General features: G+C 42.9%; 1 protein-coding gene and 1 long non-coding RNA gene across 2 annotated transcripts; both read left to right on the forward strand.

Annotated features, from left to right (window-relative positions):
- The first annotated feature begins 7,495 nt into the window (after positions 1-7,495).
- On the forward strand, positions 7,496-8,679 carry LOC110534926. The gene is made up of 2 exons (XR_005034356.1): positions 7,496-8,085; positions 8,285-8,679. It is a non-coding gene; the product is annotated as an uncharacterized LOC110534926 (long non-coding RNA).
- Positions 8,680-10,094: 1,415 nt separating this feature from the next.
- LOC110534099 (transgelin-3) lies at positions 10,095-14,737 on the forward strand. The gene is made up of 5 exons (XM_021618769.2): positions 10,095-10,256; positions 10,990-11,203; positions 11,461-11,635; positions 13,509-13,611; positions 13,871-14,737. The coding sequence occupies exons 1-5, from the start codon at positions 10,141-10,143 to the stop codon at positions 14,010-14,012; spliced, it is 750 nt and encodes a 249-aa protein (XP_021474444.2). The 5' UTR covers positions 10,095-10,140; the 3' UTR covers positions 14,013-14,737.
- Positions 14,738-20,909: the final 6,172 nt, after the last annotated feature.

Raw genomic sequence — 20,909 nt, forward strand, 5'->3', positions numbered from 1 at the left:
ACTGCACACTGCCCTAACCCATCTGGACAAGAGGTATACCGATATAAGAATGCTGTTCATTGACTATAGCTCATCATTCAACACCATGGTATACTCCAAGCTCATCATTAAGCTCAAGGCCCTGGGTCTGAACCCCGCACTGTGCAATTGGGTCTTGAACTTAAAGACAGGCCGACCCCAGGTGCTGAAGGTAGGAAACAACACCTCCACTTCGCTGATCCTCAATACTGGGGCCTCTCAAGGATGCGTTCGATGCCCCCTCCTGTACTCTCTGTTCACCCATGACTGTGTGGCCACGCAAGCCTCCAACTCAATCATCAAGTATGCAGACATCACAACAGTAGTAGGCCTGATTACCAACAATGATGAGGCAGCCTACAGGGAGGAGGTGAGGTCCCTGGGAGTGTGGTTCCAGGGAAATAACCTCTCACCCAATGTCAACAAAACAAAACAAAACAGCAGAGGGAGCACCCCCCTATCCACATCGACGGGACAGTAGTGGAGAGGGTAGAAAGTTTTAAGTTCCTCGGCGTACACATCACGGACAAACTGAATTGGTCCACCCACACAGACAGCGTGGTGAAGAAGGCGCAGCAGCGCCTCTTCAACCTAAGGAGGCTGAAGAAATTTGGCTTGTCACCAAAAGCACTCACAACCTTTTACAGATGCACAATCGCAAATGGAATGGAAAATGTATGTAAAAAATGTATCACGAGCCACTTGAAACTATGCCACTTAATATAATGTTTACATACCCTACATTACTCATCTCATATGTATATACTGTACTCTATACCATCTACTGCATCTTGCCATCTTTATGTAATGCATGTATCACTAGCCACTTTAAACAATGCCACTTTTATGTTTACATACCCTACATTACTCATCTCATATGTATATACTGTACTCAATACCATCTACTGCATCTTGCCTATGCCGTTCTGTACCATCATTCATTCATATATCTTTATGTACATATTCTTTATCCCTTCACACTTGTGTGTATAAGGTAGTTGTTGTGGAATTGTTAGGTTAGATTACTCGTTGGTTATTACTGCATTGTCGGAACTAGAAGCACAAGCATTTCGCTACACTCGCATTAACATCTGCTAACCATGTGTATGTGACAAATACGATTTGATTTGATTTGATTTGAAATGTGGAAAAAGTCAAGGGGTCTGAATACTTTCCAAAGGCACTGTACAGAATCCATGTCTCAATTATCTCAAGGCTTAAAAATCCTCCTTTAATGTGTCTCCTCTCCTTCATCTACAGTACACTGATTTGAAGTGGATTTAACAAGTGACATCAATCAGGGAATATAGCTTTCACTTGTTCAGTCTGTCATTAATGTTTTGTATACTTGTGTACTTGCTTTCAAGACTGAAAGGCTTGTCGTTTTACAGTAAAAAAAGAAATTAGTTTACATTCAGAGTAGAATCAAAGTGTCTGTACAGGATCTCTACTATGTGAGCGTCGGTGCTAGACTTGTTTTTAAGAGATGGCGAGCACCAGCCCAGCCAGACAAGTTTCTGTGAAAGGCCTAGTTCTATCTGAGCTCTAGCACAGAAACGGGTTGCTAAAGTGCCTTGCAAGCTTAATGGTATTCATTCCTTGGGGATTTCTGCAAGCCCCGTGAAAAAGTACTGTCCCCTTGACATCTGTTTGTGAGATTCTGGAGACCAGAGCCTCTCACGCATGCCACAGAGCAACAGCTTCAGGTAAATCTCACTTATTTCTGCTACTGTTACCAGAACTCCCTTTAACAGATTTTATATATATATATATATATATATATATACACAGTTGAAGTCAGAAGTTTACATACACGTTAGCCAAATACATTTAAACTCAGTTTTTCACAATTCCTGACATTTCATCCTAGTAAATATTCCCCATCTTAGGTCAGTTAGGATCACCACTATATTTTAAGAATGTGAAATGTCAGAATAATAGTAGAAAGAATAATTTATTTCAGCTTTTATTTCTTTCATCACATTCCCATTCAAAAGTTTACATACACTCAATTAGTATTTGGTAGCATTGGCTTTAAATTGTTTAAAGGCACAGTCAACTTTGTGTAAGTAAAATTCTGACCCACTGGAATTGTGATACAGTGAATTATAAGTGAAATAAACTGTTTGTAAATAATTGTTGGAAAAATGAATTGTGTCATGCACAAAGTAGATGTCCTAACCGACTTGCCAAAACTATAGTTCGTTAACGAGAAATGTGTGAAGTGGTTGAAAAATGAGATTTAAGTGTTTGTAAACTTTTGACTTCAACTGTGTATGTGTAATATATATATATATATATATATATATATATATATATATATATACTGCTTTAAAAAATAAAGGGAACACTTAAACAACTCAATGTAACTCCAAGTCAATCACACTTCTGTGAAATCAAACTGTCCACTTAGGAAGCAACACTGATTGACAATAAATTTCACATGCTGTTGTGCAAATGGAATAGACAACAGGTGGAAATTATAGGCAATTAGCAAGACACCCTCAATAAAGGAGTTGTTCTGCAGGTGGGGACCACAGACCACTTCTCAGTTCCTATGCTTCCTGGCTGATGTTTTGGTCACTTTTGAATGTTGGCGGTGCTTTCACTCTAGTGGTAGCATGAGACGGAGTCTACAACCCACACAAGTGGCTCAGGTAGTGCAGCTCATCCAAGATGGCACATGAATGCGAGCTGTGGCAAGAAGGTTTGCTGTGTCTGTCAGCGTAGTGTCCAGAGCATGGAGGCGCTACCAGGAGACAGGCCAGTACATCAGGAGACGTGGAGGAGGCCGTAGGAGGGCAACAACCCAGCAGCAGGACCGCTACCTCCGCCTTTGTGCAAGGAGGAGCGGGAGGAGCACTGCCAGAGCCCTGCAAAATGACCTCCAGCAGGCCACAAATGTGCATGTGTCTGCTCAAACGGTCAGAAACAGACTCCATGAGGGTGGTATGAGGGCCCGACGTCCACAGGTGGGGGTTGTGCTTACAGCCCAATACCGTGCAGGACATTTGGCATTTGCCAGAGAACACCAAGATTGGCAAATTCGCCACTGGCGCCCTGTGCTCTTCACAGATGAAAGCAGGTTCACACTGAGCACGTGACAGACTCTGGCGACGCCGTGGAGAACGTTCTGCTACCTGCAACATCCTCCAGCATGACTGGTTTGGCGGTGGGTCAGTCATGGTGTGGGGTGGCATTTCTTTGGGGGGGCCGCACAGCCCTCCATGTGCTCGCCAGAGGTAGCCTGACTGCCATTAGGTATCGAGATGAGATCCTCAGACCCCTTGTGAGACCATATGCTGGTGCGGTTGGCCCTGGGTTCCTCCTGGGTTCCTCCTAATGCAAGACAATGCTAGACCTCATGCGGCTGGAGTGTGTCAGCAGTTCCTGCAAGAGGAAGGCATTGATGCTATGGACTGGCCCGCCCGTTCCCCAGACCTGAATCCAACTGAGCACATCTGGGACATCATGTCTCGCTCCATCCACCAACGCCACGTTGCACCACAGACTATCCAGGAGTTGGCGGATGCTTTAGTCCAGGTCTGGGAGGAGATCCCTCAGGAGACCATCCGTCACCTCATCAGGAGCATGCCCAGGCGTTGTAGGGAGGTCATACAGGCACGTGGAGGCCACACACACTACTGAGCCTAATTTTGACTTGTTTTAAGGACATTACATCAAAGCTGGATCAGCCTGTAGTGTGGTTTTCCACTTTAATTTTGAGTGTGACTCCAAATCCAGACCTCCATGGGTTGATAAATTTGATTTCCATTGATAATTTTTGTGTGATTTTGTTGTCAGCACATTCAACTATGTAAAGAAAAAACTATTTAATAAGAATATTTCATTCATTCAGATCTAGGATGTGTTATTTTAGTGTTCCCTTTATTTTTTTGAGCAGTGTATATATAATATTTTTTTTAAACATTAGGTATCTGGAAGTTATGGTTGTCTGGTTGTCAACATCTGTTAGATGTTGCATATTCAGACATCAAGTTAGTTTATATATATATATTTGGCTGTTCTGCAGTGGTATATTTTACCACTCAATGATTAGCAAGGTTTGTGGGGCAACAGAGGCATATTTTGGCTTCATGGAGATAATGCTGTTACATAAGATCAAAGTTGAGACAAATGTAAATTGGTTTTATAATTATTAAATGATGGGCCATTTTTAATTATAGACTTTTTGTCAAAATGATTTAGCATGTTTAGCTTAGAAATTGGGGCGTTTGGGTTATAATAAAGGCATTGATTCTTTAGATTTTATTATTTTGAATTTGTTATTTCACCTTTATTTAACTACGTAGGGCAGTTGAGAACAAGTTCTCATTCACAACTGCGACCTGGCCAAAGTAAAGCAAAGCAGTGTGACACAAACAACAACAGAGTTACACATGGAATAAACAAACGTACAGTCAATAACACAATAGAAAAGTCTATATACAGTGTGTGCAAATGGCATAAGGAGGTAAGGCAATAAATAGGCCATAGTAGTGAAGTAATTACAATTTAGCAAGTGAACGCTGGAGTGATAGATGTGCAAGTAGAAATACTGGTGTGCAAAAAAGTAAATAAAACAATATGGGGTTGAGATAGGTAGTTGGATGGGCTATTTACAGATGGGCTGTGTACAGCTGCAGCGATCGGTAAGCTGCACAGATAGCTGATGCTTAAAGTTAGTTAGGGAGATATGTCTCCAACTTCAGCGATTTTTGCAATTCATTCCTGTCATTGGCAGCAGAGAACTGAAAGAAAAGGCGGCCAAAGCAGGTGTTGGCTTTGGGGATGACCAGTGAGATATACCTGCTGGAGCGCGTACTACGGCTGGGTGTCGTTATGATGACCAGTGAGCTGAGATAAGGCGTAGCTTTACCTAGCAAAGACTTACAGATGCCCTGGAGCCAGTGGGTCTGGCGACAAATATGTAGCGAGGGGCAGCCGATGAGAGCATACAGGTCGCAGTGGTGGGTGGTATATGAGGCTTTGGTGAAAAAACGGATGGCACTGGGATAGACTGCATCCAGTTTGCTGAGTAGGGTGTTGGAGGCTATTTTGTAAATGACATCTCCGAAGTTGAGGATCGGTAGGATAGTCAATTTTAAGAGGGTATGTTTGGCATGTGAGTGAAGGAGGCTTTGTTGCAAAATAGGAAGCCTATTCTAGATTTAATTTTGGATTGGAAATGTTTAATATGAGTCTGGAAGTAGAGTTTACACTCTAGCCAGACACCTAGGTATTTGTAGTTGTCCACATATTCTAAGTCAGAACCATCCAGAGTAGTGATGCTCGTCGGGCAGGCGGGTGCGGGGAGTGATCGGTTGATGAGCATGCATTTAGTTTTACTAGCGTTTAAGAGCAGTTGGAGGCCACGGAAGGAGTGTTGTATGGTATTGAAGCTCGTTTGGAGGTTTGTTAAGTGTCCAAAGAAGTGTCAGATGTATACAGAATGGTGTTGTCTGCGTAAAGGTGGATCAAGGAATCACCCGCAGCAAGAGCAACATTGTTGATATATACAGAGAAAAGAGTTGGCGCGAGAATTTAACCCTGTGGCACCACCATAGAGACTACCAGAGGTCCGGACAACAGGCCCTCCGATTTGACACACTGAACTCTATCTGAGAAGTAGTTGGTGAATCAGGCGAGGCAGTCATTTGAGAAACCAAGGTTGTTGAGTCTGCCGATAAGAATACGGTGATTGACAGAGTCGAAAGCCTTGGCCAGGTCGATGAAGATGGCTGCACAGTACTGTCTTTTATCGATGGCTGTTATGATATCGTTTAGTACCTTGAGCGTGACTGAGGTACACCCGTGACCAGCTCTGAAACCAGATTGAACAGCGTGGGATTCGAAATGGTCAGTGATCTGTTTGTTAACTTGGCTTTCGAAGACTTTAGAAAGGCAGGGCAAGATGGATATAGTTCTGTAACAGTTTGGGTCTAGAGTGTCACCCCCTTTGAAGAGGGGGGTGGCCGCGGCAGCTTTCCAATCTTTAGGAATCTTGGACGATGCGAAAGAGGTTGAACAGACTGGGAATAGGGGTTGCAACAATGGCGGCATATCGTTTTTATTTGTATGGGTCCAGGTTTTGCAGCTCTTTCAGAACAACTGCTATCTGGATTTGGGTGAAGGAGAAGCTGGGGAGGCTTGGGAAAGTAGCTGCAGGGAAAGTATGTGCAGGGCATGCAGAGCAGTTGGCCGGGGTTGGGGTAGCCAGGAGGAAAGCATGGCCAGCCGTAGAGAAATGCTTATTGAAATTCTTGATAATCGTGGATTTATCGGTGATGACAGTGTTTCCTAGCCTCAGTGCAGTGGGCAGCTGGGAGGAGGTGCTCTTATTATCCATGGACTTTACAGTGTCCCAAAACATTTTGGAGTTAGAGCTACAAGATGCAAATTTCTGTTTGAAAAAACTGGCCTTTGCTTTCCCAACCTACTGAGTGTATTGGTTCCTGACTTCCCTGAAAATGTGCATGTCGCGGGGACTATTCGATGCTAATGCAGTCCGCCAAAGGATGTTTTTGTGCTTGTCGAGGGCAGTCAGGTCTGGAGTGAACCAAGGGCTATATCTGTTCTTCGTTCTAAATTTTTTGAAAGGGGCATGCTAATTTAAGATGGCGAGGAAATTACTTTTAAAGAATGACCAGGCAATATCCTTCCAGGATACCCAGGCCAGGTCGATTAGAAAGGTCTGATCGCGGGCCTCCCGGGTGGCGCAGTGGTCTAAGGCACTGCATCGCGACTGTGCCACCAGAGACTCTGGGTTCGAGCCCAGAGTCCATGAGGTCCATGGCCTAGCGTCGTCCGGGTTAGAGAGGGTTTGGCTGGTAGGGATATCCTTGTCTCATCGCGCACTAGCGACTCCTCTGGTGGGCCAGGCACAGTGCACGCTAACCATGTCGCTAGGTGCACAGTGTTTCCTCCGACACATTGGTGCGGCTGGCTTCCGGGTTGGATGCGCGCTGTGTTAAGAAGCAGTGCGGCTTGGTTGGGTTGTGATTCTCGACCTTCGTCTCTCCCGAGCCTGTACGGGAGTTGTAGCGATGAGACAAGACAGTAACTGCTAATAATTTAATACTACGAAATTGGAGAGAGAAAAGGGGTAAAAATATATATTTTTAAATAATAATTTTAAAAAAAAGGTGTTTTAGGGAGCGTTTGACAGTGATGAGGGGTGGTCATTTGACCGCGGACCCATAGTGGAGGCAATGAGGCAGTGATCGCTGAGATCCTGATTGAAAACAGCAGAGGTGTTTTTGGAGAGCAAGTTGGTCAGGATAATATCTATGAGGGTGCCCATGTTTACGGCTTTAGGTTTGTACGCGGTGGGTTCATTGATAATTTGTGTGAGATTGAGGGCATCTAGCATAGATTGTAGGACTGCCGGGGTGTTAAGCATATCCCAGTTTAGGTCACCTAACAGAACGAGATGGTAAGTTATCCATGCAGTTACAGGTGAAAAAGTAGACTCAATACTAATGAGAGTAGCTGTGTTACCTGCAACAAAACACATTTTGTTTTAGTGGTTTACACAACTGTATTAATATCTTATTTCATCAGGTCAGAAACATGAACATCTGGATTAGTTTTGCCCTCAGTGGTAAGTGTGTATATAAAATGTTCTGGTACATTTTAAAATGGCTGGTCTGCAGCAATCTCAAGGATACTGTATTTAATAAATTATTGAACAGGAAAGTGCAAAACTAACATTTTGAACAGGAGTTTTCGCTGCTCCATTCATGAAGGAAGAGGAAGCAAAGCGATTCATCAGACTGACGAGACAAATCGGGATACTGGGATCCCAACCACTCTAAGAACCAGTGTGGTTACACTATTGAAAAAAGGTGCCACATCTATCGGTGTATTTTATGTATGGATTTAGAATTTTGTATTGATTTTGACAAGTCCAGGCTTTCTACCTGTGTAAATGTATGCGTTTGTTTGCATGCACATGATATTATTACTCTCTCTACCCAAGGCCAATGAGTACTGGACAGCTCTCCGAACAGATGCTCAGTATTACATGGATATGGGACACCTGATGTTCGACCGCTCTGTGGCTATGTGAGTCTATTAAGGCAACTGTTACCATAGATAGCGGCAATGACACTAAAAGCATTTAACAAAGAGCACAGCTTACATACCGGTAATGTGTAAACTCAGCTATTGACGTGTTGTGAAATAGTCTGATTGCATGCATTTCCAGTGAAAACAACAGGCTCTATATGGAGATAATGCGGAATGCTCGTTCTCACCTTGACAGGCAGACGGTGACAGATGGTCAGTAGAGGAACTGTGGAGATGCTCAACAGCCACAGTATCATGGATAAAAATCATCAACATCTCAGTGGGGGTGGACGACTACAATCCCTTAGCTAAATGTGCTTTCTCTACAGTGCTGTCATTGATGTAAGAGTGTGATTGCATGATGTATTATCCTTATTCTGTCCAAATAAACATTTAAAAAAGGAAAATGCATATTACATTTTTGCACGTGCATGATTCGTTTTTTGCATGGACATGTTTCATATAACATGGGCTACTGTAACTTTGTGAAATGCATGTAAGAATATAAACTATTGTATACGAATAATAAACAGAGTTGAGGTGTAAAGTCTACTTGCTAGACATGCAGTGCCTTCAGGAAGTCTTCACACCCCTGGACTTTTTCCACGTTTTGTGGTACAAGGTGGGATTAACATTTCTGTAATTGTAAAAAAAAAAACAGTTTGTCAATTATCGACACAAAATACTCTGTCAAAGTGGAAGAAAAATGTGAACATTTGTAAAAACAAAATAAAAAACTAGTTTACGTAAGTATTCTAACAAGTCAATACATGTTAGAATTACCTTTGACAATGATTACACCTGTGAGTCTTTCTGGCTTTGTTTCGAAGAGCTTTGCACACCTGGATTGTACAATATTTCCACATTCTTAAAAAAAATATTCAAGCTCTGTCAAGTTAGTGGTTGGTCATTTCTAGACAGCCATTTTCAAGTCCTGCCATAGATTTCCAAGCAGATTTAAGTCAAAACTGTAACCAGGCCACTCGGGAACATTCAATGTCATCTTGGAAAGCAACGTCCATGTATATTTGGTCTTGTTTTAGGTTATTGTCCTGCTGAAAGTTGAATTAGTCTCCCCGTGTCTGTCTGGAAAGAAGACTAAACAAGGTTTTCTTCTAGGATTTTGCCTGTGTTTAGCTCTATTCCGTTTATTTTTATCCTGAAAAGCTCCTTAGTCCTTGCCGATGACAAGCATACCCATAACATGATGCAGCCACTGAAAATATGAAGAGTGGTAGTGATGTCTTATGTTGAATTTGCACCAAACATAATGCTTTGTATTCAGGACATAAAGATAATTTATTTACCACATTTTTTGCAGTTTTGCATTAGTGCCTTATTGCAAATAGGAGGCATGTTTTGTAATGTTTTTATTCCGTACAGGCTTCCTTTTCACTTTGTCATTTAGGTTAGTATTGTTATTGATCCATCCTCAGTTTTCTCCTATCCTAGCCATTAAACTCTAACTATTTTAAAGTCACCATTGTCCTCATAGTGAAATCCCTGAGCGGTTTTCTTCCCCCCCCCGGCAACTGAGTTAGGAAGGATGCTGTATCTCTGTACTGACCGGGTGTATTGATATACCACCCAAAGTGTAATTAATAACCATTTAAAATTCAGGCTGTAACACAAAATCATGTGGAAAAAGTCTAGGGGTGTGAATACTTTCTGAAGGCACTGTATGCCTTTATTCAAATGCCTTGTGAATAAAACAACTGATCAATATTGATGAATATAGAGAAAGCACACATCACAAATATCAACCATAGGCCCTTCTTTACCTATTCATTTGACTATCTACAAATCATGTAATGCTACATTATATTAATGAAATAATTGGAATTAACTCCCAGTAAACTATTTGAAGGGTAAAGTCCTATAGTAACCATTCCTGGACATTACCACTGGATATTGACGTTTCTCCCCTTTGGCCATGAATTCATCCGGATAGTAGGCTCCATCCCCTATTGGAGGCGCGAAGGCGCAGCGGCATCAACTGACTCTCGTGGCACTGAAAGCTGTTGGGAGTCAGAGAACGGATGCTGAGTACGGATGTTGAGGTTGGTACTGCACTCCTCAAGATGTCCAGTTTTAACAGCATGTGACTCCAGAGTGGGACTAGCGACCAGGAACGGAACGAAGCCTGACCATACATACATTGAAAATTTGTAAGTAAATGACTGAAATGGGAAAATAATGTGCAGAGACGGAACCTGACATTCCGAATGGGCCTAGATGTAATTGCGAACGCTATAATAAATGCTGTCATATTGCATGCACTTGCACTAGCAGGATTTTCCCTGGAGGGAGTTAATCCAGGCCGTTTAGCCTACGTTATTTCCCTAACTCGATAGAATGAGAGGGACTTATTTTTGGCTGATTCATTCGTCTTTTTCTTTCGCCTATGCAAGCAAGTATATTATGGCGTTTCATAAATCAATCTCTGGATGCCATCCAGTGGAGAGTGACAACGCGCGCATCACAGGAGGACTACGTAGACTATCTGAAATGTCGATCATATTTCCCTGGATTTTTTTTCGAGGGAAGTATCATCCACACGGTTAAAACAAATTAAATTATGAAGATTGCAATGTGAAACTAGAGGTGTCCGAATATATGAAAAAAATTGCTGAACTTTATGACTGCGTATCCTTGAAGTCAGAGGCCCGTACCTAAATATACATATGACATCAGAAATGAAAGCCCAGGGCAGACGAATACAAATAATTAACAGACAGCAGTGAAATAGTGCATGTCTCCAGCGACACACATCCTCAAACTACTATAGACTGCAGTTCAAAAGTTATGTTTTAATTTACCCACAATAAGACATTTTGCTTCTAATTTTACAGAAGGGTTGGAGAGATGTTATATTTGTTCAATTGCACCCTTTCCTTGCAGTCACTCTCTTGGAAGAGCTCGAACTCTGGAAGCCATGGCAAACAGAGGACCCAGTTATGGGCTGAGTAGGGAGGTTCAGGAGAAGATAGACCAGAAGTATACTCTGGACCTGGAGGCCAGACTGGTGGACTGGATCATCTTGCAGGTTGAGGGGGACATAGAACGACCAGAGTCTGGGAGACTAAACTTCCAGAGCTGGCTCAAGGATGGAACAGTGAGTCTCTGACACAAACTCTGGTTGATGTAACCTTATGCATGTCTTCATTATTCTAAACCTAACTCTTAAAACACATATACAGATCATCTCAGACTCTAATTCACCATTATCATAATAGACGATATTTGATAGCCTTTGTAATTATGGGGTTTCTTCTCCTGGTCCTCAAAGCCACCAACCACTGCCACCTCTAATGCTAGGTGGGTGTAGGCCAGTTCTAATCTGTCACTCCATTATTTCATCTCTCGTTGCAGATTCTTTGCAGGCTCATTAACAGCCTCTATCCACCTGGTCAAGAGCCCATAAAGAAGATCCAAGAGACAAAGATGGTCTTCAAGCAGATGGAGAAGATCTCTCAGTTCCTGCAGTCAGCTGAAGCTTATGGGGTGAATTCCGGGGACCTTTTCCAGACCGTGGACCTATGGGAAGGTACAGCTCTTCCACCTTACACTCACATGCAGCAATTGGTTAGTCCTTATGATAGATAACTTCAGGCATGTGCCATGTATGTGAATATAGCCTTTCAATATAATATACCTTCCTGGAAAGGATTCATTTGTCAAATCATACATTTCTTTTCTACAATTTTTAAAATTTTTATAACCAATGAGGGAACAACATGGACTACTTGAGACTGCAGAGAGAGCACACCCCCATCCACATTGACAGAGCCACAGTGGAGGGGGTCAAAAACTTACATTTCCTCTGCGTGCACATCACTGACGACCTAAAATGGTCCCTTCACATAGACAGCGTGGTGAAGGAAGCTCAACAGCACCTCTTCAACCTCAGGAGAATCAATACATTTGTCTTGGCTCCTAAGACCCTCACAAACTTCTACAGATGCATCATTGAGCGCATCCTGTCAGGCTGTATCACTGCCTGGTATGGCAATTGCACTGTCCGCAAACACATGGCTCTCCAGGTACGGTGATGCAGTCAGCCCAACGCATCACCGGGGGCACACTGCCTGCCCTCCAGGACATCACTCGATGTCACAGGTCGACTATGAAGATCATTAAAGACCTCAGCCACCCTCCCCACTGCCTTTTCACCCCTCTACCATCTATCTAGAAGGCGGAGACAGCACAGGTGTATCAAAGCTGTGATGAAAGACTGAGAAAACAGCTTCTATCTCCAGGCCATCACACTGTTAAACAGTCACCACTAGTTGGCCTCCATCCAGTACCCTGCCCTGAACCTTAGTCACTCTTAATAGCCGGCTAACACCCGGTACTCTACCCTGCACCTTAGAAACTACTGCCCTATGTCCATAGTCATTGAACACTGGTCACTTTAATAATGTTTACACTACCGTTCAAAAGTTTGGTGTCCTTGTTTTTGAAAGAAAAGCACATTTTTTGTCCATTAAAATAACATATTGATCAGAAATACAGTGTAGACAGTTAATGTTGTAAATGACTATTTTAGCTGGAAACGGCTGATTTTTAATGGAATATCTACATAGGCGTACAGACTCCCATTATCAGCAACCATCACTCCTGTGTTCCAATGGCATGTTGTGTTAGCTAATTTAAGTTTATCATTTTAAAAGGCTAATTGATCATTATGAAACCCTTTGCAATTATGTTAGCACAGCTGAAAACTTGTCCTGATTAAAGAAGCAATAAAACTGGCCTTCTAGTTGAGTATCTGGAGCATTAGCATTTGTGGGTTCAATTACAGGCTCAAAACGGCCAGAAACAAAGAACTTTCTTCTGAAACTCGTCAGTCTATTCTTGTTCTGAGAAATGAAGGCTATTCCATGCGAGCAATAGCCAAGAAACTGAAGATGTGGTACAACGCTGTGTACTACTCCCTTCACAGAACAGCACAAACTGTCCCTAACCAGAATAGAAAGAGGAGTGGGAGGCCCCAGTACATAACTGAGCAAGAGGACAAGTACATTAGAGTGTCTAGTTTGAGAAACAGACGCCTCACAAGTCCTCAACTGGAAGCTTCATTAAATAGTACCCGCAAAACACCCTTCTCAATGTTAAGAGGCGACACCTGGATGCTGGCCTTCTAGGCAGAGTTGCAAAGAAAAATCCATCTCTCAGACTGGCCACTAAAAATAAAAGATTAAGATGGGCAAAAGAACACAGACACTAGACAGAGGAACTCTGCATTGTTTTTTTTATTGCTAGGTATTACTGTACTGTTACAGCTACAAATACAAGCATTTCGCTGGTACCTGTAATAACATCTGCAAATCTGTGTATGCTACCAATAAACTTTGCTTTGACCTACTAAAGGCCAAATCTAGTATTGAAATGTCTGTCTGGTATTTTGTGTACTACAGGGAAAGATATGGCTGCCGTGCAAGGGACCTTGTCAGCACTTGGCAGTATGGCGCTCACAAAGGATGATGGTCAATATCGTGGTGAACCTGATTGGTTTCATAGGTGAGGAACCAATCATGATAGCTGTTTGTAATGAGTTGTACAAAACAGCAATGATGTCCATTTCTGTATTACATACCACTCCAAAATGAACTATTTATAATGAGTCGCCTTAACTTGACTCCTCCTCCCTCTCACCTGTTTGCTTACGTATCATTACTGTAGGTGTAGATCTTCCTATCTGACTTGTATCAGTTTTAATCTCTCCTGTACAAACATCCATCACAGCAGGTCATTCACGTTTTGTCTCCTGTGCTTTTAGGAAAGCTCAGGGAAACCGGCGGGAGTTTTCTGAGGAGCAGTTGCGTCAAGGCCGAAGTCTGATTGGCATGCAGATGGGCGGAAACACGGGGGCATCTCAGTCTGGCATGAGGGGGTACGGCATGCCACGCCAGATAATGTAAAAATGTAATTTGGCTCCTCTAAATTAATCCAAAGTTGCTCTCTCATTAGCTCAGTGTCAGCGTGAAGTTTCCCTGATGATCTCGCTATAGGGGCCCGAGATGTAACCTTATACTGAAAGTCTCAGAACACTATTACAGGGCATTACAGATGATGTCCTTCAATAAGCCTTTGTAAGAGCTCACAGTGGCTCTTCTTCACTCAGTTACACGGTCTGGTGTGTCATTTCTGTCGGAGTGGATGTTTTTGCATCAGACAGGTGTTCAAGGTTTCTGTCAACACAATTGTGAAATGACAGCAACTGTGCCATTGTCTGAGAACTGTTATTTTGAAAAGTAATTGTAATGATAGTCACGATAGTATTAAGGTGCAATATTCTTTATTCGGGTAATTTACAGCACCAGTAGTCTTATTATTTACTACACTGCGGAATGTGAATGCCATGCACTACGGCCATTTTTCTTTTTATATAACTACCTTCGTTGCATGATTTCTTTATGCACAAAGTTCATGTTCAGTATTGAATGTTAAGTGAAATATTTGTTGAAGTACTTCAATTATATGCCTTTTTTTCTTGTTTAATTTATGTTACTTAATGTATCCAGATGTATGAGTTCTGTGTGAAATGACTAATAAAAAGCATGAGTTGGCGCAAAAAGTTGGTAGAAGTGCTGCCTAATGACGAGTTCACTCTAGGCTATAAATATAAATAAAATTGCACACTATATACAAGCTCCCAGTAAATTATTGGGTGAAGCACCAATATTTTGTCATCATTGTGCCTTCTTCAGGGTAATGTCATGAATGCTTGAACTAGGTTATGTAGACAAAAAGTGCAATTAGTGCAAACAATGACAATAGTGAGGGGTGTGTCATAGTTATTAGGGTGATGAGATTTTTTTTTAAATGAATTGCTAAAAGCATTTAGAATATTAGGCTAATGCAGTGGAGGCTGCTGAGGGGAGGACGGCTCATAATAATGGCTGGAACGGCGCTAATGGAATGGCATCAAACACATAGAAACCATGTTTGATACCTTTCCACTTATTCCGCTCCAGCATTACCACCAGTCCATCCTCCCCAATTAAGGTATCTGTGCGCTATTGTTATATTAGATAGTGTACATAGTATTAGCATCAACATTTATTATTATTTCACAAAATTTCATATACATATTTCATTGTTTACATTGAATTAAATCTTTGTTACATATAATCTTTTGGTTCAACCGCAATGCACAAAAAGCATCATCAACAAAGTGGGTCTCTAACCCAGGCAGCGCCATCTGTCCTTCAGAAGCCCGATGGTGCCCGCCACAACAGCGCGTACCTGGCAATGGCGCACATTGTAGTTCCTCTCTGCGGGTTGGCGAAAGGGGTGAGCAGCCACCGCTTGAGAGGATATCCACTGTCGCCTGTAAGGTTAGTGAATGGGTTAGGCACTGCAGCAGAGAAATTGCAATTGATTTAGAATTTCTACATTACTCATCCGTACCTAGAAGCCAGCCATCAAACACAGCTCCAGCCTCAAGTCTGCGCCTAACACTGCTGATTCTCCATATGAATGAGTCATGGGTTGACCCAGGCCACCACCATGTCCGCATCACATATGATTTGGACATTCATGGAATGATAAAGCTTTCGATTAATGAAAGCCAATTCACTCTCACTCGTTGCCCTTATAGCAACATGAGTGCAGTCAATTACACCGATTATTTAGGAAACCGGACATTGCTGCAAATTGCACTTTGTTATTTGCCTGGTCACCCACGGTGTAAAGAAACTTTGTAGAGGTGCGTCAATCCAGTTATACCTCCTAACACGTCTGGCATAACGCGGCTAAAGCTTGGCTGAGAGATCCTTGACCTGTCAGCCAATTCCCTTTGAAAAGTGCCGGTTGCCAGAAATCCGAGAGTTGTCAGTTGTCAGCACGGCTTGGTTTCTGCGGGTGCTTCTCTGTAAAGCTGGGCCTACTACAGCACAGAGATCCAAGAGAACAGCTCTTGGTAATCGGAACCGGTTTATACGCCACATCATCATCATTGGCCAGTAAATCTTGCTGGTCTTTGAAAGTTCGCAAAGTTTATAAATGAGGCCTCTGATCACAACTCCATTTTGCTTCTCCCTTCCTATAGGCAGAAACTCAAACAGGAAGTGCCCGTGCTAAGGACCGGTAGCCTCCGAGAATAACATTGAGGAATACAGAATACTGATAAGTGACCGAGTTTCTCAGGAAGTCTATAGGAGATGTTGTACCCACTGTGACTATTCAAATCTACCCTAACCAAAAACTGTGGATAGATGGCATTATTCATGCAAAACTGAAAGCGTGAACCATCGCATTTAACCATGGCAAGGTGACTCTGAACATGGCAGAATACAAACAGTGTAGTTATTCCCTCCGTAAGTCAATCAAACATGCAAAATGTCAGTATAGAGACAAAGTGCAGTCGCAATTCAACTGCTCAGACATGAGACGTGTGTGGTAGAGTCTACAGACAATCATGGACTAGAAAGGGAAAACCAGCCCATCGAGGACGACGTGTTGCTTCCAGACAAGCTAAACACCTTTTTTGCCCACTTTGAGGATAACACAGTGCCACCGACATTGCCCGCTACCAAGGACTGTGGGCTCTCCTTCTCAATGGCCGAAGTGAGTAAGACATTAAAGCATGTTAACCCTCGCAAGGCTGCCGGCCCAGACTGCATCCCTAGCTGTGTCCTCAGAGCATGCGCAGACCAGCTGGCTGGAGTGTTTATGGACATATTCAATCTCTCCCTATCCCAGTCTGCTGTCCCCACATGCTTCAAGATGTACACCATTGTTCCTGTACCCATGAAGGCAAAGGTAACTGAACTAAATGACTATTGCCCCATAGCACTCACTTCTGTCATCATGGAGTACTTTGAGAGACTAGTCAAGGATCATATCGCCTCGACCTTACCTGACACCCTAGACCCACTTCAATTTGCCTACCGCCCCAATAGATCCACAGACGATGCAATCGCTATCACACTGCCCTATCCCATCTGGACAAGAGGTATACCGATATAAGAATGCTGTTCATTGACTATAGCTCATCATTCAACACCATGGTCATCATTAAGCTCGAGGCCCTGGGTCTGAACCCCGCACTGTGCAATTGGGTCTTGAACTTAAAGACAGGCCGATCCCAGGTGGTGAAGGTAGGAAACAACACCTCCACTTTGCTGATCCTCAACACTGGGGCCTCTCAAAGATGCATTCTCAGCCCCCTCCTGTACTCTCTGTTCACCCATGACTGTGTGGCCACGCAAGCCTCCAACTCAATCATCAAGTATGCAGACATCACAACAGTAGTAGGCCTGATTACCAACAATGACAAGACAGCCTACAGGGAGGAGGTGGTGCCAGGGAAATAACCTCTCACCCAATGTCAACAAAACAAAGGAGCTGATCCCACCCCCCCCCATCTACATCGACGGGACAGCAGTGGAGAAGCTTCAAGTTCGTCAGCGTTAACATTACTGATAAACTGAAATGGTCCACCCACACAGACAGTGTGATAAAGAAGGCACAACAACACCTCTTCAACCTTAGGATGCTGAAGAAATTTGGCTTGGTACCTAAAACCCTCAAACTTTTACAGATGCACAATTGAGAGCATTCTGTTGCGCTGTATCATCGCCGGGGATGGCAACTGCACCACCCCAACCGCAGGGCTCTCCAGAGGGTGGTGCGGTCTGCCTAACGCATCACTGGGGGCAAACTACCTGCCTTCCAGGACACCTACAGCACCCAATGTCACAGGAAGGCTAATAAGATCATCAAGGACAACAACAACCCGAGCCACTGCCTGTTCACCCCGTTATCATCCAGATGGCGAGGTCAGTACAGGTGCATCAAAACTGGGACAGAGAGACTGAAAAACAGCTTCTATCTCAAGGCCATCAGACTGTTAAATAACCATCACTAGCACATTAGAAGCTGCAACTGCCTGATCGTGGGGGAAGAGCAGAGCACACAAACTCACACGTTAGCTCAATCTTAGCTTATAGTGTGGGTCAACTGTAACTCCTGCCACGTTATAGTTTATTCTACTATACGTGTGAGTGTTGGCAGGATATAAAGAGTGTGCTTAGTCCTGCAGTGGTCTGCTCTTGTTAAGCTAGCTACTGCATAGCTTATTCACCGTGGAACACATGAGTCTAGGCAAGATGGCTGCGCCCTGTGAGAGATAAGCGTGGTGCGGCTTGTGACACTTGACTCACTCTCTGGGGAAAACTGCAAGTCTGCTGGAGTGAAACATACACAGACTCCTGAGCTTGCAGTGTTAGGCACGGTCCCTGAGACCGAATGCTAACCGGGACGGTTCTGGTGGAGAGACAAGACACAACAACTAGGACAAACCCTCAGCCCCGCAATACTGGTTGACCAATCTGAGTATTGCCCAGGTTGGTACACTGTCACAAGTAATTAAAACATGGACAAAACCCAAACAAGATGGCTGATAAGGAAATGTGTTTTAATAAATGATTAGAATGTTACAGTCCTGAAACCATAGGTCTGATACCATGTGTATGAAATTAATTTGAATCATTAGATTATTATAATACGTGTGTAAGTGTTAGACTCATTCGATGATTCGATTATAATACTGTGTGTGGTTTTAGTCAGAATCAACATTTGGGAACAATGTGTCTAGTGTTTTGAGAACAGACTATCTGTCTGAGCCAGATCTGGGGAGACCTTGGCTGGGACACTTCCCAGTCCCAGGTCTCTCCCTATCTTAGGGGAGGGTAGGAAGACACTATTCTCACGTACTCCCCTAGGCTCTATTGGCGGGCGGATTTGATGGTTGGTGTGGAAGTATGTGTGTCGCTATAAATTGAAGGTCCTGTACTGTACACGTCAGAACATTCCTGTGAATAAACATTTAACTTAGTAGACTGGGCCTCTGTCTGTTTTCGTTTCTATCAGTATCTTACAAATCCTGATATAACAGACGGAGGGTAACATAATTTAATTGGTAAATGAACAGGAGTATAGAATTATCCTGACAATGGCACAAGCCAAACCGAGTGGGGAGACAGCAGAGCTCCCAAGTGGAGAGGCTAGCTACTTCAAACTATTGAATAGCTGTTGGTATACTTCTGAGCTTTTACACTCTAACATAGAGCTCTAAACAAGCGAATCCTCTCTGGAATGAGCTGAGAATAGGAAGAGGTAGAGGTGGGAGTAGCAGCACTACCCAGTACACAGGACTAAATGTATCCTGCCCAGCGGAAGTATACCATATTGGAGTGATCCAATATGGTGCTACATAAAATCAGAAGCATTAGACTACTATTGTTGGCCCTAGTTTGTCTGTAACATTAAAGAAAAAGGGAAATGGTTGCTGTGAAAAAGGGGTAATACTTTCTGTGTTGGTAGTAAAAACAAATGTGCTCATGTTTGGGTTCCCTGTGTTGCCAACCAGAATTGTGGGAGAATGTGAGATATGGTAGCCTAATCTTTTGTCATTTGTAATCATGTATTATCAAGGGGTGTGCTTGTTTCTGCCCGCAGAGGGAGCCTTTCACTCTAGTGGTTGCTTGACGTGCACAGTGGCTATCACGCTAGCCTGTCTGCTTAGTGAAGTTGAATGAGAGCCTACTGAAAACTGAAGCACCAGATAAACGAATTATGTTTAATCTTATCTTCACGGTAAGGCAGTTATAAAGCATATGACATAGAACACCAAGTTAAGCGGAGTTTAATGATTTTTCTGTTTTTCTGACGTTTTCATAGTTTAATTAATTTATAAAACTCCGTTAGCCTGTCGTAGTCATGGCGACAGAGGACTCAACGAACGTTCACAGAGTGTAAATAAACGGAAACATTGTAACTTGCTGTTGTTAGGGATATGTTGAGAATGACATGATAAATGTTTTTGTGAGATGGGAGAATATACCTTTTACAAATAGTTTTTTAGTAACAATTTTGGCTATTTAGAATTGCATAAGAGTAGCCTAGTCAGGTACATGTAGCGCTTCATCTTGATTGACTATTGTGATGAATTAATATAATTTCGTCACATTTTATTGTAGCCTGATGCACTACCATTGTCTTTCCTTTATTTATCGTTTTCTCCCAAATGCAATGTGTTGCCCAGTTGAAAATTACTATATCTAACAATTATGTTTTGTAGAACTTCCATTGCTCCTCAAAGAAGTGCAGGAGCTTAGTGGGGAAAGGAAAAACAATTGGGGTAAGCATCAGTCATCTATCTTACTCAACTTAATTTCCTCATCCTTTTTTTTTTGCATACAGTATTGTGAATGGCATATATAGTTTTTACATTCACAATGCATGAGACACAGTTGATTTTAGTACATCTGAGCAGATTGAAATGGATGTATTCCTGATCCTTTCCCCCCTAATTTCCATTATTTTTTATTAAACTAGCTAACTGTGAATAATAAACATGTTATAAAACATTAACAAGGCTACATATCTCCTCATTATTGGGAGGTGACCACATGCCTGATCTAATGATGTATGACAGGCTTATGTGTTTTCTATAGGTTGAACTGAAAACTTAGTGGCAAGGCTCAGACAAGAACCCCCCCCCCCAAAAAAAAGGTGTTGGACTTGATGGGGACACTCTTTAGCCAAGAGACCATGGCAAATTCTTTACTTACAGACAAATGTAACTGTATAACTTTAGACCGTACCCTCGCCCATACAAGGGCGCGAACCAGGGACCCTCTGCACACATCAACAACTGACAGCCACGAAGCATCGTTACCCATCGCCCCACAAAAGCCGCGGCCCTTGCAGAGCAAGGGGAACTACTACTTCAAGGTCTCAGAGCAAGTGACTTTCCTCAAGCGATGTGCTGCTCCTTGCCACAGACTGGGTGAATCTTCTTAACCAGC

The sequence above is a fragment of the Oncorhynchus mykiss genome, chromosome 10, assembly GCF_013265735.2.
Source record: "Oncorhynchus mykiss isolate Arlee chromosome 10, USDA_OmykA_1.1, whole genome shotgun sequence".
In the NCBI taxonomy this organism is placed as follows: Eukaryota; Metazoa; Chordata; class Actinopteri; order Salmoniformes; family Salmonidae; genus Oncorhynchus; species Oncorhynchus mykiss.

Bases quoted from the DNA above. Each gene is read 5' to 3' on its own strand.
- LOC110534099 (XM_021618769.2), top strand. From the start codon at position 10,141: ATGTTGAGGTTGGTACTGCACTCCTCAAGATGTCCAGTTTTAACAGCA. The intron at 10,257-10,989 runs GTAAGTAAATGA...CTTTCCTTGCAG, and splicing joins CATACATACATTGAAAATTT to TCACTCTCTTGGAAGAGCTC. The intron at 11,204-11,460 runs GTGAGTCTCTGA...CTCTCGTTGCAG, and splicing joins GCTGGCTCAAGGATGGAACA to ATTCTTTGCAGGCTCATTAA.